Below are 17221 nucleotides of genomic sequence, written 5' to 3'. Positions count from 1 at the left end.
ATTGGATGGTATTTTCTTGATGGAATTTAGCAGAATTTGACACGGAATAAATATTTAATGAACTCATAAGAATTGAGTGATTCATAATAAATGCTACGTAATTGTGTAAACATTCAAGTGTGGACATTACTAAACAACCGGATACCTCTAAAAATGAATTCAAATTATCGTAATCTGATAATAAAAAAATAAGTTTCATTTGGCATAACTCGTTTTTGGAAGTATCGGAAATTATTTAACCAAAAACTCGAAATAGGCAAACCGTAGAGATGTATTTCGAGCTAGTTGACTCCAGTACGGTGTAGCCATGCGCGAACATAGGTGACATTTGGTTGACATTTGATGCAAACAAGGTAATGAATTAATATAAACAAATAATTGAAATGGTAGTAGAATCGATCCTTGAGGGACACCGCATAAAACTTCTTTGGGGGTTCAATTTCCATATTTTTGGTGTAAAGTTTTCAGTTTGCCATCCATCCAAAAAACTGTAAGAAATATTGATTCATCCACAAGAAATGTTTTTCAAAGAACACATACCTACATGAGGTTCTGTTACTAAGAACCAGAATCTAGACCCATTTGCTGCAATGCATTGTTTTGTCAATAATTTTTGAAAGCATCACGAGAACAGGAAAAATATTTCTGAAAGTTTAGCGGCTGACGGAATAGATAGTTTTTTTGTTCGGAAATGTTATCGCAGTCTCTTGACTGAATCCTCAAATATGGTCTGACTCCTTTGGCCGACTCTGTATGTGTATGTTTCGTTCAACCAAGTGTACTGATAAGGGCCAGTTAGCTCGAAATGCGTATCTACGGATTGCCATTTCGAGAATGCACAACTAGTTTTTCTAAAATTTATTAGAATAGGCCGAAACTTGATGGAAATCCGTATGAAAACTTTCTAATATAGTTTACAAAACCCTAACATATGTTTCGCTATACTTATAATAGCTTCCTCAAGCAGAAATGACAACTTACTCCTGAATTATAGTCATTGTTTACATTACAAACTATAGATATCACCTAAGGTCCAATCAGATACTTAATTTCAGGCTAGATTGAACTACCTGATGTGGTAAAAACTACAATAAATCAATTTGTTCGATAATTAGATATCGGGGATTCTTGAGTTTATTATTTCTTCCAGAAAGTTAGTTTTCAATATGTTCTTCTGTGAGAAGGCATATACGTTGAACTCATTTCTCCAATCTGGAAACTGCTCTTTCATACATGCTTCAAACGTTCTTCCAGTTTGTCCTATGTAAAACACCAGACAAAATCCACATGGAAATTTATAAACTCCTGATCTATCTGGCATCTGTCTATGTTAGAAGAAGTTGCTCAAAAAATGATTTCCCGTTATTACATATGTTTTTGGGCCAGTACTGTTTGAATTTTTTTTAACAGAGTACTACAGAGTACTACATAGAACTAACAACCTTCAAGTTATCATCTATTGCAAGCTATTCACATCAACATTATTATTGGGGTATTAGTCAATCATAAAATATAAACTCAAAGCCCTATTCAATGGTTTATCAAATCCATCCCTTTTAACGTCCTGCGGAGCCATTTGAAGAAAAAAAAAATTAATTTGAGCGAATCTATGCTGATATAAACACGTTGCAGTGCAGTCCATTCTCAAATTTCAATTTTTAGTTTCTTATGCTGACATTCAAAATAGTGACGAAATTGCTCACTTGATATTTCTACACTGATATTTTGAGTGCAATTTTTATATGATATCTCAACTTTGTGAATCTGAAATTTGACAAACAAAAAATGGTTTTCTAAGCCATATATTTTTTAAATTAATTTCTCCTGATTTTGACAAGACATGCGAAAGATTTGTGAAACAGGACAAACTAATGACATCCTACATCCAAATATCTGTTTATGATAATGGATAAAGAGATGACTTAAGCACTAGTATTCCGTATAGAGTTGAAGGATTTTTGTATTTCAATATTTTATACAATAAAAAACAAAAGTTACTTATACCGACTATAATGATATTGACATACATTATAGCTCAGTAAACTTATGGAAGATTTGGTTTATTTTCTGAATAAAAATATAAACTGACATACCATTTTGTACTTTCTCAATGCGATTTTGCTCAATTGTTGTAAGTAGATTTCCATAACGTAATCTACACCTATCATAAGATCTAATAAGAAAATTACCAATATACTAAATTAATTTCAAACCAAAATTATGAATGAATGTGTTTTGTGGATTAACTATTGGAAAGTTGGCATTGCCTATTTTGATATAGATATTCTGTAACAGATATATTCCGACATTTTTACTGTCAAATAGTGTATTATACCATAATTGTGTTTTACTTTATGCTCCTGTTACCACGACTTTTTGTTCTGACCTTACCTTCTGTTGATATGATTTTCAAAATGATTTTGAAACTAGAATATATTTGGTATCATTCGCAGAAGTTCCTATTATATCACTTTTATATATAATAAAAAGCAATGGCCTCAGTATTGAGCCTTGGGGTATGCCCGAAAATAGGTTGCAACTATATAGTTAGCCTAACATTGTTTATAAAAACTTTCTGGATGCGATTTTAAAAGTATATTTTAGTTTTAACCAAAGATATGGCTGACCATATCGAAAGCCTTTGAAGAGTCCAGAGTTACAAATTTCACAAGAATTTTTTATTAGTATTTCTAGACGTAACAAGTACTCACTTGTTAGGAATCGATTTTAATATTTATAAGTTGATGAATTATACTTGGGAACAGAAAATGTTCACAAAGGAACACATAAAACACATTTTTTTTCAACCCAGCCACAATGCATCACACAAAAAAACGCCTTACCTTATTCAATCCGGGATGTCGGATCCGGTCCAAACCGGAAGCTCGGCCGGGTACCACATTATCTCCGTTTCCCCACAATCCAAGGCGATCTCTTTCCACGCTATCCATTTTGAGTTTATTAATGCAAACACTCGACTGCTTGTCACCTGTCTCGCACCCGCTAGAACAGAACGAATAGTTATGTTACGTTTGTGCGGTATTAGATGTACTTGAATCGAATAGGATGGACCGCATTGAGCAGGCGCGTGAGGAAGCGTGGCTGACAACAGCTGACGACGCTGGGCATCGTCGATTGACGTCACTAAGGCGAAAGTGGGGCAAACGAATGAGTTACATATCGATCGATCACCAGTGTTGCCAAGGAGGCCTAAAATACGCTGGATCTGAGTATTTTCAGAAACTTCTCGCCTTGTTGTGCTGCGCTATCTGTTTTTGGTGGATTTTCTGCCTCATTACTTTGGCTCAGAAGATTAGTTTCACTAGTTTCACTAGTAGTTTCACCACTATTAAATTTCTGCTGAAATTAACGGCCTCAACAGATTCATCAAACCACGACATCCTCTGTGTATGTGAGATATTATCGAATTTTGTTCATTTGTTGTTAGTTTGAAAGACCTATTGATGTCATTATGTGTAGAATATAACATCGTTCGAAAGTACGGCACAGCTTCTCTAGGTGAAGCACATCCAAAACGTGGGTTATGTTAGCTTTGAGGACCGCTGTGATTTGTGGCTTATTCGCATACATCACATTTCGTTGAAACCACATGTAGTTGGGGTCCAGATCATCCAACTCAGTCCAGAAAAGTTGTCCTTAGTGCTTGATGTTGACAGTGATGACCTGGCCAACATCGTTCCCAAAGAAATATGGATCGTTGACGCCGCCAGCTCAAAATCCACACCTAACTGCGACTTTTTCGTGATGTATTCGACGTTCTTGGATCTCGTGTGGGTTGGCATCGCCCCAAATTCGACAATTTTGTTCGTTCACGTACCTATTCATTCAAAGAGCTCATCATTTGGTAAGAAAATACTTTGATGACCAATAAAAGACCACCCAAAAAGACATTCATAATCCGAATAATACTTTCATATCCTAGAACTCACATCTATTTGATATTGATGCCACCAAACATTAAAATGCAATCCGCTCTTAAATCATTTACTTTTGTGATTTGAAAATAATACTGACCAAGACCTGGTTCCCATCGAAATATTTTGATCAAACTTCAGATATGTATATTTCTTCTTATGTTATTATTGGCGCCGACCAGGAAAGTTGAATCTACCCCTCTTGAAGGAGTAGATTCAACTCTGTTGCCGTCAATGAGAGAAGTAATTTCTACTTTTTCGGGGGTTAGGAGGTTACTTTGGTTCAATTTTTATTTTTGCTGAGAAAATTTTCGAATCTAAAGGCTATAGAAAATGTGAGTGACAATGGTTTGACAGAAAATATACGCCAAAATTAGAGAAGCAACTTACACCCCAAAGAAGGGTAGTTTCAATTTTTATCATTGGTGGAAATAATAGCATGTCAAGAGAGATAATATTTTGAAGTTTGATCTTAGCATTTCGATGGGAAGGCATCAGTGAGAAAAATATTACGATAAAAACAAAATTGAACTGCCATTCGAAAGGGGTAGATTCAATTTTTCTCAATGGGGATAATGATAACAGTACCGATGAGAGATACCGATGAGAAAGCCTGCGTCAGCAAATTTGTTTGGGAAATCACAAGAGTAAATTACCTCCATATGAGCGTAAGGTGTATGTTCACGTTTGATGACGTCAGTATCCAGTAAAATGTATGTACATTTTTCAATATTAACCTGTTATTCGGGTCATAATGTCATATTTGGGCGATACTTTTCTGGTCAGCAAATTATCCACACTCCATTATTCGGAGTTTTTGGGTTTATTAGCCATGATCTGAAGGTGTGACATTGACAGTGTCAACCATAATTTCAGACAGAACGTCACTTCCAAAAACTGCAGACATGAGTAATAAACCTAAATACAGCAAATATAATCTGCCAAACACCGGCCGTTACTGACATCTACCTGGGGAAAATCAGTTGTATTGGCTTGGCAACACTTATCGATAGCTTATAGACTGGGAGAAACTGATTGGGTTGTATAATATTTCAAAATATAATGCAAAATTTGATGCAGGGCTAAGGCTGGCCGCACACGGTTCAAAACAACTTTTTTGACAAAGTGTGTGTATTTTAATTGGTGAAAGCAGAGGTTGCCGTTCTGTTGTGGGAGTTTTTCTAATCGCTGGAGGCACCAGAGCCCATAAAACAGAACAGATTGCTCCACGCGCCTGCGTGGAGCCTTTGAATTGTCAGTTTTGGAAAATTCATCATCAAAAATAAAAAGTAAACACCAACCTAACCTCCTAACCTAACATAACCTACCTAATATAACTCCCGAAAGAAGTAAATTCAACTTCTTTCATTGGTGGTAATGATAACTAAAGAAAAGAGATTTGGAAATGAGTTTTATCAAAATATTCCGATGGGAAGGTCGTCGCAAAACGTCATCCTTTACATGGTTCCAATCTTGGGAACAGGAAAAAGTCGCAGGGGACAAATCTGGTGAATACGGTGGCCAAGGCATGATTACGGTGTTGTGAGCAGATGCATTATCGTGATGCAAAAGACGTGAATTGTTTTTCCACAATACCGGACGTTTTCTCCGTATTGCTTCTCAGAAGCGGCGCATGTCTTCAAGATAATATTCCTTATTGATCGTACAACCATGTGGCACGAACTCCTGATGCATTACGTCACGGTAATTGAAGAAAACAGTGAGCAAAATCTTGACAACATGTTTTTGAGCATGAAATTTGACGAAAATTCTTTGATCCATTTGTTCGATAGCAGCGTGTACCACTTGTAAACATGTTTCGACACAAATTTTGATGCCAGGTCTTTCATCCATTTTTTTCGATAGCAGAAAATCGCCAAGCCTGAAATACTTCTAACTTTTATGCCTCTCAACAACAAACTAAACATGCTAAACAGCTGAAAATGGGAACATACGTTCAAGACGAGTGTAACAATATAAAAAAATATTGAAAATCGGTAATAGAATGGACTAGCCCGCGAAATTTCAATATTCACCTCATTTTTTGAACATTTCACGTAAATTTTTGAGAGGAATCATACTTCCAAATAATCAGTTTGGGCTTGCGATCTATTTATGATAACTTCAAAGCCAGTTTAAAACCGTACCTAGCTGTCTTAATGCCTGTTTTTTACATCCGTTCTAGGGAAATAGTATAGAAAATCATTACACAGATTAGGTTAGGTTGGGTTAGGTCTGAAGTGGGTGGGTCTATTCGACCCTCCACCGCAACCCGCGAGAGTTTATTGTGGCTCACACCTATTCACAGACGACCAAATAAACCCAGCTTCTTAACGAAGCCGATTAGTTTGTATGGTGAGTGGTTTTTCAGGTCAAATGGTAAGAGTACGGCTCTGCTGAACTCTAAGAACCTGATTCCGTCCCCAGCGGGGCAGGCAAGTATATGCTCTGCTGTTTCATCATTTTACAAACAGAGGCGACACACACTGTCTTCCGACAGTGCGAGTATCTGCATATGATGAGTCAAATGATAGTGACCTTTAAGAAGGCCTGTTAAACATCGTAGTTCATCCCTAGTGTAGTCCAACAACTGTTTGGTATCAAGCTTCGAAAGGTGAATAAACGCCTTGGAGTGGGCCAATCCTGGAAGATTCTGCCACAGATTCACACAGATTACTTGGTTTCATAGTTGTGGTCCGGTGAATCTTGTAAATGTGCAAGGCGCATGTAAAGGTGCAAGATTCGGCATTACCTGCGAAGTTGCAAATTGCTCTTGATCATTGCTAGACATCCAAGCCACTGTTATATTTAAGTATTGAACTATTTGATTTACTCACATTATTGAAGGCAGCATTGAATATCGTTTCAAAACATTCACAGCGTTTCTAGAATTTAGTGTAACATTCCGAAATCTCATCACAAAATGACATTTCACATATAAATGTCAGTTTTTGACAATAGGTTGCTTGAAACGTCTTGTAACATACTGAACGAGTTAGGAAAAGGTGCCGATATTTATGAAATACTATTATATTTTTTATTGATACATCAACACAGTAATTCTATAGTTGTTTCATCTATTTCGAAACCAATTTTTTTTTCAAATTCCGACTTTAATCTCGAAACTTGGTAGATTTTGAGAAAAAAGACTTTTGGCTTTCCACTCCTTCGTCTTCATACAAAACATATAGGAATCTTCCGATGGAAGGAAGAAATCAACGAAATTAAGAATCAACTCATCATAAACATGTGTAAGTCATGCGTAGAAGTTACTTTCAGATACAGACTGGATGAAAAAGCCCACCCGAAATAACTACTTTCATATGAACATCGAATCACAAGAAAGGAAAGTACTTTCTGAACAACTACTTTCACGTGAACATTGAATTATACGAAAATCATTTTTTCTATTCAGAATGTACTTCTAGTATTCGTAGTACTAACTGAAATTTTGGTGTCATTAGAACCATTACTACCCGTTCAATCAATACATATACACTTCAGGGCATTGATGAACAGAAAATAGGCAGCAAGACTCACCACTAAGATTAAAAAGAACTGATGGATACAAATGAATTTTTTGTATCCTTGGTACCAGGGTATTTTGTAATCGAAATCATTAATGACTTCTCCATCAACGCTACGTATGGGTTCTGAACCAGCTGAAAAGGTTTTAAAAACCATTGGTTCCTAACCGAATCACGGTCAAAAAGAAACTATGAATATTGGAAATACTTGGTAGGTAAGGTTAGGTTAGGTCTAAAGTGAGTGGGTCTATTCGACCCTCCAATCCGTAAGGGTTTGTTGTGGCTCACACCTGTTCAGACTCGACCAAATACACCCAGTTTTTCAACGAAGCTGATTAGTTTGTATGGTAAGTGGTCTTTCAGGTCAGATGGTAAGAATACGGCTCTGCTGAACTCTGAAAACCTGATTCGGTCCCCAGCGGAGCAGGCACAAAGTATATGCTCTGCTGTTTCATCATTTTCCAAACAGAAGCGAGATAAACTGTCTTCCGACAGCTTGAGTCTCTGCATATGATGATTCAAATGACAGTGACCTGCAAGAAGGCCTGTTAGACATCGTAGTTCATCCCTACTGTAGTCCAAAAACTGTTTGGTATCAAGCTTCGAAGGGTTTGGAGTGAGCCAATCCTCAAAGATTGTGCCAGAAGTCCATACATCTTCTTGCCATCCAGGAGTTCAATCTTTGTTTGGCAAAGCCTAAAGCGATGCCAATGACAGGTTCTGGTCCGATGAAGCTGCTTGCAGTACCCTCCTTTGCAAGGGAGTCAGTAGCATCATTGCCTTCCAGGCCAGTATGGCCAGAAATCCAGCCTAGAGACAATCTGTGAGTCTTCCTATTGAGGAGAGTCGTTTTTGGCAATTTGCTACAAATTTTGATGTTGCTCAGTAGGAGCAAAGAGCTTCCAACGCCGCTTGACTGTCCGGGAATATTTTTATTGACACACAATTCAATAGCGTAAATTTCCGCTTGAAATACAGTCGCATCAGTTCCTAGGCAGGTAGATATCTCTGTCCTGCGTCTGCGTTTGAAAACACCTGCACCGGAACCGGAAGGTGTTTTTGATCCATCTGTGAAACAACAACTATCTGCCCTTGATATTTCCTTCTCCCGGAGGATCCAGTCCTCTCTACTCGGGAATAGTACTTTATAAGGCAGTTCGTAGTTGACAGTTGGAGGCATAACGTCAGAGGTCATTTCCAGAATGCTGTGACATCCAGTGTCAACCAACAGTCTGCTGCACTCTGCATTATACTGACTTGTGCAATTGGCAATGTGCACAAGTCTGTATGCAGTCCATCTAGCCTCTCTTTCCAGAAGAATGTGGAGAGGAAGTAGATTTAGAAGGATCTCCATGACCGCTGACAGTGTGGTACTAATGGCACCACTGATAGCCAGACAAGCCTGTCTCTGTAAGCCAGAGAGCTACGCTTGCGCCGTTTTCTGCAAAGCCTTCAACCACCAGGCAATTCTACCATAAGTGATCATTGGTCTGACAATCATCACATACATCCAATGGATTTGTTTGGGACCCAAACCCCAAGTTTTGCCACAACAGACTGTCTGGCCTTTTGTAAAACTTTTTCCAAGTGAGCGTTCCAGGTGAGTCCTTCATTAAAGACAATGCCAAGATATTCAACCTCCGTTCCAAATGGAATGACCTCATCATTGAGGGAAAGTGGCGTTAGATCGTCCAATGTTCTCGTCCTGGTGAAGGGGACTAACACAGTTTTGCTGGGGTTGACAGACATCTGCTCCCCCAGGCACCAACTGTGAACATCGTCCAACGTACTTTGGAGGATATTACAAGCTACCCTTTCCGACGTGGACCTTGTCAGGATGACAAGGTCATCTGCATAAGCTTGCAGATTAACTTTTATTTTGTCAGGAGCGACTACAGAAGGGGAGGTATGGATACTTGGTAACAGACGCCCTTAGAAATGAATCCGAGAACTGCTTCAAATACGATTCACTCACTAAATACTCGTAACATCAATTCAGAGGATACTTCAACAAAACAGGGATGGAGATGTTAAATGTGAAGAATAGAATGAAGAAATAGAAACAACCACTGCATTATAAGAATGTGAGGCGTCGGATCATACTAGGGAAACAATGAAAATGAAAATAAAAGAAAGAAGAAAAAACAATACATTTGACAAAAATAAGAAGAGGCATCTTTTATAATCTTTATAGAAAACAAGATGTTGAAAAAGGTATCATGTTTGTGAAAAATGGAGAAGTGGGAGAGCTTCCTAGCTGCGAAAGAATTACTATAAAACTTGTTAATCATGATTGATATTATGCATAACAAATTCTCGTGATTTTCCAGTCTAAACAATTATATAACAAAACACGCAGATAACTTATGTTTGGATGCGTGCAATATTCACTTTGATAATGCACTTGCATTGACCGCTGCAATGCCCTCAAACTAAGAACCACTCACCTTTTTGGGGTCGATTTTCCAACCACGTTCGAAAAATAATCGTACAAAGTCGACCCCATCGTTCTTCTGAAATTTTCGTTTCCTACACTGAACACTTTATAACAAAATTTGGAATCAAATTTAGATAGCATCTCTATTTATACCAAAAGCGCGGATCCTGTCTTTCGAACTGTCGATAGCCAATGGATATTTGTAAATAAAAAAGCTTATCGGTAAATAGCATGATTTGATAATTTGGCGAAAATGCATTTAATAGGCATGCACTGACTGAACGCTTCAATAACGTGCACTTTTTTTGGAACTAAAAAAGTGAGATATAAATAGATTACCGCGATTTTTTTGATACACGATTACAACCTTGATTCCCAATTCGATATACAGTGAAGGTAGAGAATGACCGATGTAGGTCAAGAATACTGAGATAGAATTTGATTCTAAACTCTTCATATAAAGTTTTTTCCATTCACTCATGATAGATGTTGCGATTAGGAAGTGTTTTAATAAACTTTTATCGCCTCCGGAAGAACCAGGTGAACGACATATTGAAACGAACAATGGTGTCAGCGGATGTTCCTGTAATTCTGGAACCCTTAGGTACCTACTGTTACATGAATATAGAGCAGATGAGTTCTTAGGAAATGTAGAAATCTGATTCTGCCAATTAGTACCAATACTTCGGATTCGGCTGACGAAGGTGATTCGGAGTCGATCAAACTTATTATATTACAAACTCTGAAGTCGGAAGCTTTTCTCATCTGGCTGAGTTGGTACTCTCCAGAAGAAGTCTGTTGGAACTGCAGTAGTGTTTGGCGAAAAAATAAAACGAAAAAATAGCAAGATCTTGGTAACAACCATCTGTTTCATCCAGTAGCGGTTGAAACTTTTAGTGTTTATAGCCCTCAGTCTCTGTTATTCGTTCATGAACTCGGAAGAAGAATAAGCTAAGCAACGAAAGATTACCATTCTACCTCTTTTTTGATAGAAAGAATTAGTATTGCTATTCAACGTGGTAACGCTGCTTCGGTCCTTGGAACTAATCATCCTTCACATAACTTTGATAAGATCATGCATTGCCCTCATTTCATTACAGAAGTAAAATATCTTCAAAACAACCCTAGATAAGTGTATATTCATCAGTCTCCTATCAAGGTTAATTCGATCCACCTTCTTCTTTTTCAGTGCAGCCCTCCAAATATTAGCTGCAATCCTCATGATTCTGGTTATGTGTCAGTGGAAGAGCATCATGAAGCAACAGCCGAATCGATCCTTCTACGAAACCCTTCACTACTTGAAAGGATCGATTGCAGCTTGAGAAATGGTTCTGATACAGATTCTATTAAACATGTTCTTCCTTACGAATCAGTAGACAAATGTTCTGAAAATCTTGCGAAGGAAATTGGATTTGATAATTTAGGGAACACTTGCTACATGAATAGCATTTTACAAGTGTTGTTCATGAAGAATTTCAAGAACTAGGTTTTACCAATGAACAAGAACGGAAATGTTTTCTACTTATTCACCAAACTCAAACAATTGTTCATGCAGTTGCAGTTTCGTAAGAATTTATCAGCTCTCCCACCAAGCGATTTCCTGAAGTATTTGAAGTCCACTAGATACTCGTTAGGACAACAAGAGGATTGCTCCGAATTCTTGGGGTTCTTGTTGAATACTTTTCGTGAGCAGAAAATAGCAGAATCAATACTCCTGACCGCTCTGACCGTACAGTCTATTTCGTCTTGTGTTTGTAGATCTTTTGCTGGAAAAATCCTCACTTGTTTACTTTTTAGTAATTGTTCAAGAGGTAGCAAAAACGAATTGCGATTTTCTGGAACTCTAAAGAGAGGACATTGGTAAATCAAGATCTTCAGATGACGTGGTGCTGCAGCACCTGCAGCTGAAAAAGCAAATGCCCCACTGGAATCTATGAAGTCGCCCCGGAGCGCCAATTAATTATTATTGTTTCATAATTTCATGATTTGTATTACTTTCTTCTTTAATATAAAAACCATTGCTCATTCTTTCAATTTTTTTTTAAATAGATTTCTAGGAATAGCTCAAAGTGAATTTCTTTTACTCGCGCATTCACAAATGAAAGTTTGTCTCGTCTATTTCGTTCGAATTCATCTACGGGGTGATTCACAAAAAGAATGTGTTTAAACTGACATTGAAATTTTGAACAAAAAACTATTTTATTTCATTAAAACAACGATAAAAATAAAATAAAAACAACAATAAAAATTAATTGGCGCTCTGGGGCGACATCATTGATTCCAGTGGCGCATTTGCATTTTCAGCTGCAGGAAAACCCGGAAAAACCTGCAGCACCACACCATCTGAAGATCTTGATCTAACAATGTCCTCTCTCTTATTAAACAAAATGTAGGGTGTCTCCAGAGGCTCCAATAAATTCAATACATCACCAGAACACTTCGTGACACGACTATCGTCAAACTTAAACCAGTCCGTTTCTTCTTTGACCAATGCGTAATATTTTATTTGAATATTCACGAAAAAAGTCAGTCCTGATAAAAAGCTCTGCTTCTTTCAAAACGTGAACTTTTTTGCAACCAAAAAAGTAAGATATAAATAGATTATTGCACATTATTTGATACACGATTACAACCTTGATTCCCAATTCGATATACAGTGAAGGTAGAGAATGACCGATGTAGGTCAAGAATAGAGATAAAACTTGATTCCTAACTCTTCATATCAAGTTTTTTCCATTCACTCATGATAGATGTCGTAAGTAGGAAGTGCTTTAATAAACTTTTTATCGCCTCTGGAAGAACCATTGCTTGTTCTTTCAATTTTTTTTATGAATAGATTTCTAGAAATAGCTCAAAGTGAATTTCTTCCTCTCGCGCATTCACAAATGAAAGTTAGCCTCATCTATTTCGTTCGAATTCATCTATGGGGTGATTCAGAAAATAAGCGTGTGTAAACTGACATTGAAGTTTTGAACAAAAAACTATTTTGTTCACGAAAAAAGTCAGTCCTGATAAAAAGATCTGCTTCTTCCAAAACAACTATATTTATATTGAACCAGTTGAAAATAAGTTTTATACAAGCAACTATAGAACTGATGTGAACTACTGTGAAAATGAAATATTTGCCAAATTTTCAAAATAAATAGTTTCAACGTATTCAAGAAACACTTCATTATGAAATTTTCACAAAACTTTCGATTTTGTTCGTCTAGTCACTTGAAGTATGTTGGGAAAAAGTTCAGACCACACAGTTTGCCTAACACCAAAAAAATCATCAGCAAGTAATTGGGCCATCTCAAGAATAAATTCGAAAAGTGTATCTATGAAGACACTGTATAAATGCTAATAGAGCTCTCTTTCAAAATTTTTAGCACCGGATTTTTCGTATATCGCAGTGTCTAGATTTAACAGGTACCCCAGTTAACACAAACATCTATGCGATGTTACTTTCTTGTCTTTTAATCTATTGAAATGTGAAGTTCTTATATACATCACTGTTACCGTAAAGGGATATTGAATTTGAATTAACACGTCATCTCTCATCACTTTTTTGCTACAGCAAGGCACAAATAGACCTGAATCTGTGATGCTATTTGATGTATCAAAGACGCCCAAATGTGAATCACAAATTTATCATCTGTTGATTCGCATTTTTTTCGTCTCAGTGCAGTATATACTATTCACATAACGGTTCACATTCGAGACTCACAAAATAGTAAAGAGTGAGTTGAATTTTAACCGAAGTTTTATTTGTACCAAAAGTAGAAAATTTGACAAATAGATAGATTCTGTGGTTTCGCATTACATAGTGTTCTGTGGTTTCACTGAGTTATGTGTTATCCGTTTAAAAATTATTTGGGATTGTTGTTTTGATGCAAAAGGTAAGTGGCAAATACAATAATAGTGAAAAAGGACTCCGCGTCTTTTCATATTCAGACATAAAACTCTCTCAATCAAGAATAATCAGTGTTTTAGTTATCACATTGAAATATTGAAGCGGATCAACATAACCTCAATTTCACCATGGTAAGGTATAAATCAGTTCAATGTTGTATGAGCTTCCGAAAGAGGAAAGGAATGATTTTGTTACAGTACCATACATTCATCATATGAAAAAAAAAAAAATTAAACAATATTTGTAGTGTTTAAATCACAACTGAAGGAAGTTGAAATCATTATTTGTTTATTTGATAAATGAGTTTTGTTTTCAATATGGGAGTTTTCAGTTTGAATCAGTCAACGAGTCATTTTCTTAGAGTTTCCCGTCGAACAAAATATTGATATTTATTTTGTAGTTGTAAAGTTTGTTTTTAAGTTATCCATTTATACAGGGTCATTGTTATTTTAGTTTTTCCATAATTTTATCAGTCATATATCACTCTTGATATATCATTATGATACTATATTTTATATAAATACTTTACTAGAAGACGGATAGTGGTCCTTCAAAAGGGATTAATTCAACCAATTTGCTTTGAATTAAAAAAAAATTTGTGTAACCAGTTCTTGATCTGTCTGATCCCACTTGTATTTAGTGCAATAATTTGCTTATTGGCAACATCACTGTAGTAGAGGTTCATTCAGAATTTTTCTGAAAAATGTCAGTTTCTCGTAAAGTCTGATTATTGCAGTTATATCTCTCCAGATTGTCTCCTGTTATTTTGTTTACAGTATGTCTTATGCTGTGGTTTGCTTTCTTCATGAGAGTGAGGTAGACTTCGAAGTGCTACAGGAGGTGCCACTAACATGGTTGAGAGAAGATAACACAATATGTTTATGACCACTAACTAATCAAACTCGACAAACTAATAGCAATGTTTGGGAAACTTATAGTGAACTTGGAACATACAAAAATCACATTGAAACCAGTTACGAAAACACAGAAAAATTTCCCTTCAGTTCGGTCGAGGGAATGGTCGAATTCAATAGTATTGTAGAAACAGACCTTCTACGAAGGAAAGAATTGGTATGTACTAATTTAAAAAATTTGAATTGAACTGAGCTAAGAAACTAATATGTTTTGAAATTGTTTTCGAACTGAAACACTATAAGAACTAGTACTTTGTTTTATAATAATAACAATTAAAATAAGTTCCATTGTTGAATATATTATCTGGGTTTGTTGACCGTAATATGCACGTTTTTGTGCCTGACGCTTCATTCACAACAAAAATTTGCAGACCATGGCTGATAAAAATGGAGAATACCTTTGAGAAAGTTAACATTGATGAATTATTTTCATTTCAATATTTATTATTTATGTCTGTATTATAATAAATGTGTGCTTGTTGTTCAAACTGACCAAGAACAATCGCCTTTTGTGTAAATCAATGTCATATATATATATATATATATATATATATATATATATATATATATATATATATATATATATATATATATATATATATATATATATATATGTATATATATACTTACTTATATACACTTACGAAAGTGAGGTTAGTAATTATGTTCATTACATAATGTAAAGTTTTTATTTCATGTTGTTTTTTACCAAGAGTGTTTGTCGTTTGGGAAGTGTTATGTTTACATATTGCGGCAAGTGAAAGGGATTACTAACCTCACTTTCGTAAGTGCAACACATTTCACAATATCTTAAATAAATATTACAATCAATTATCAATTCATTGTAGAGTTCCTGGTGAAGAGCCAATAAAAACTCAAAAGCTAGAACAGAAAAAAGAGTTCACTTATTTTACCATCCCCTTATTGACTGCATACCCGAAAATTATAAACAATTGTTTCTCAGGAAATTGTAAGCTAAAATATTTATCTTTGTTGACGTTTCAAAGGTTACAATTCCCAGAAAAAATACAAAAAAATTCACACCAGAGAGTTTTAACAATATTCATAATTATTCATCCAAACATTTTCAGACGAAGTATTTTTTGACCATCGGAGGTTTGACTGCCAAAGACTTCCACAGCAAAGCTATGGGAAAACTGATGACCAACTCGTTGGCGCTGATGTGCAGCTGAAAGGGGTTGAAAAACAATCACAAAATTGGTGATTACCAATTACTGGAATAATGTTTATATGGTGAGAACATCATGAAAAAATCACTAGGTATTTCTACCAGAAGATGAGTTTTTGCTATTAACCTTTTTTCTTTTTCAAAACAATTGTCAAACTATAACAACGTATTTGAAATAACGCTTTATTGTGTGATTTGAGTATTGAGCATGTCTGAAGAAACTATTGTATAGTGAAACACGTGTCGCCGTTTTGTAAACTGATAAGTGAAAATCAAACAATTAATTGTTAATTGAATACGTTATGATGAATTTTCATCAAGCAGCCATTTACATCACTTTTATTAATATATTATAATATATTCCACCAGGAATGTAAGGATGGTATTTGTCAAAACATTTTATTTTAATTTTTCGTTGATAAATTCTATTCAGTTTTATTTCTAAAATTTATAAGATTTCAATAGAAGCATTATGAAACATATCATTTGATTTTAAGCTGGGTTTTTGATTTCAGGTGCAATTTGTCAAAGATTTGAATTGACTTTGAAAGACGAAAGATTGGCTTCGCCATGCAAAGCAGAGGAGGACAGGGAAGAAAATAAATCATCTTGTTAGTTTCTGTCATATGAGAAACAGTTTTCTGGGAATTTTGTTTTTGTTTGTTGCTTTCAGAGTTTATTTTTATTTATATTCATACTTATATACTATATGATGCGCAAATATAAATTGCGAAAATGCTTATTTGACTTTTTATTTTACTCTTTGGTGTTTGGCTATTGAACTTTGTAACTGCCTACAGCATATAGTGTGTCACAAATGAGCTTCCTATAAAACTTTGAGGGAAAGAATTATATGAAAGATTTAGCTATTGGTATTTTTTTGTATATTATCAATGTGATGAAGTGAAGAGTACTAAGAGAAATACCAATAATTGAATCATCAGAAGTTCCTTAAAGTTTCAGTGGATGCTCCACGTGACACACTATAAGTGAATTGATCGGCTTTATCGCATTCACTATGAAAGCAACATCTATGCGAGTTACAACACACTTCAGAAAATGCATCGTTTTCATCGGAATGTGAGTTACTGAGTGAATCTTAATGTAACTCTCATTTTGAGAATTTCTAATCTCACATTTCATTACTAAAATCATGATTATGCGAGTTTGATTTTGAAGCGAAAGAGTACCTCACATTCAGCTCTTTTAGAGTTTCATTGTGCAACACAATGTGATGCCTGAAGCCGGTCACCAGGGTCCGAAATAGAAGTTCGTGAGATGTCAATGTGAGTCAAATTGCGATTCAAGGCTGTGATCTGAAACA

At 35.7% G+C, this 17221-nt stretch overlaps 1 protein-coding gene and 1 long non-coding RNA gene across 5 annotated transcripts in view; one reads left to right on the top strand and one right to left on the bottom strand.

Moving 5' to 3' along the window:
* The window catches only part of Men (NADP-dependent malic enzyme), a 49049-nt gene that overhangs the window by 31620 nt on the left and 208 nt on the right, over window positions 1-17221 (bottom strand). Inside the window, exons 1-2 of one of the 3 annotated variants that reach the window (XM_023156012.2) lie at window positions 9910-10093; window positions 2844-3003 (exon numbers count right to left, since the gene is read on the bottom strand). In XM_023156012.2, the coding sequence (XP_023011780.2) occupies window positions 2844-3003; window positions 9910-10040 (291 nt within the window). In that variant the 5' untranslated portion in view covers window positions 10041-10093. Of the gene's footprint in view, window positions 1-2843; window positions 3004-6772; window positions 6910-9909; window positions 10094-17221 lie in introns of those variants that run through there. The other 2 variants (XM_023156013.2, XM_023156014.2) reach the window with 2 other exon arrangements.
* On the top strand, window positions 13500-16637 carry LOC141486638 (uncharacterized). Of its 2 annotated transcripts, XR_012467961.1 has the most exons (4): window positions 13500-13780; window positions 14571-14865; window positions 15800-15962; window positions 16413-16637. It is a non-coding gene; the product is annotated as an uncharacterized lncRNA (long non-coding RNA). The 2 variants fall into 2 exon arrangements; XR_012467960.1 differs by having other exon boundaries at window positions 13591-14865.

This window comes from Leptinotarsa decemlineata, unplaced genomic scaffold, assembly GCF_025532065.1.
Source record: "Leptinotarsa decemlineata unplaced genomic scaffold, Ldec_3_MD MMD2_tig00026361_RagTag_RagTag, whole genome shotgun sequence".
In the NCBI taxonomy this organism is placed as follows: domain Eukaryota; kingdom Metazoa; phylum Arthropoda; class Insecta; order Coleoptera; family Chrysomelidae; genus Leptinotarsa; species Leptinotarsa decemlineata.
The sequence above is the reverse complement of the archived record's forward strand: the minus strand, read 5'-3'. Positions and strand labels throughout refer to the sequence as shown.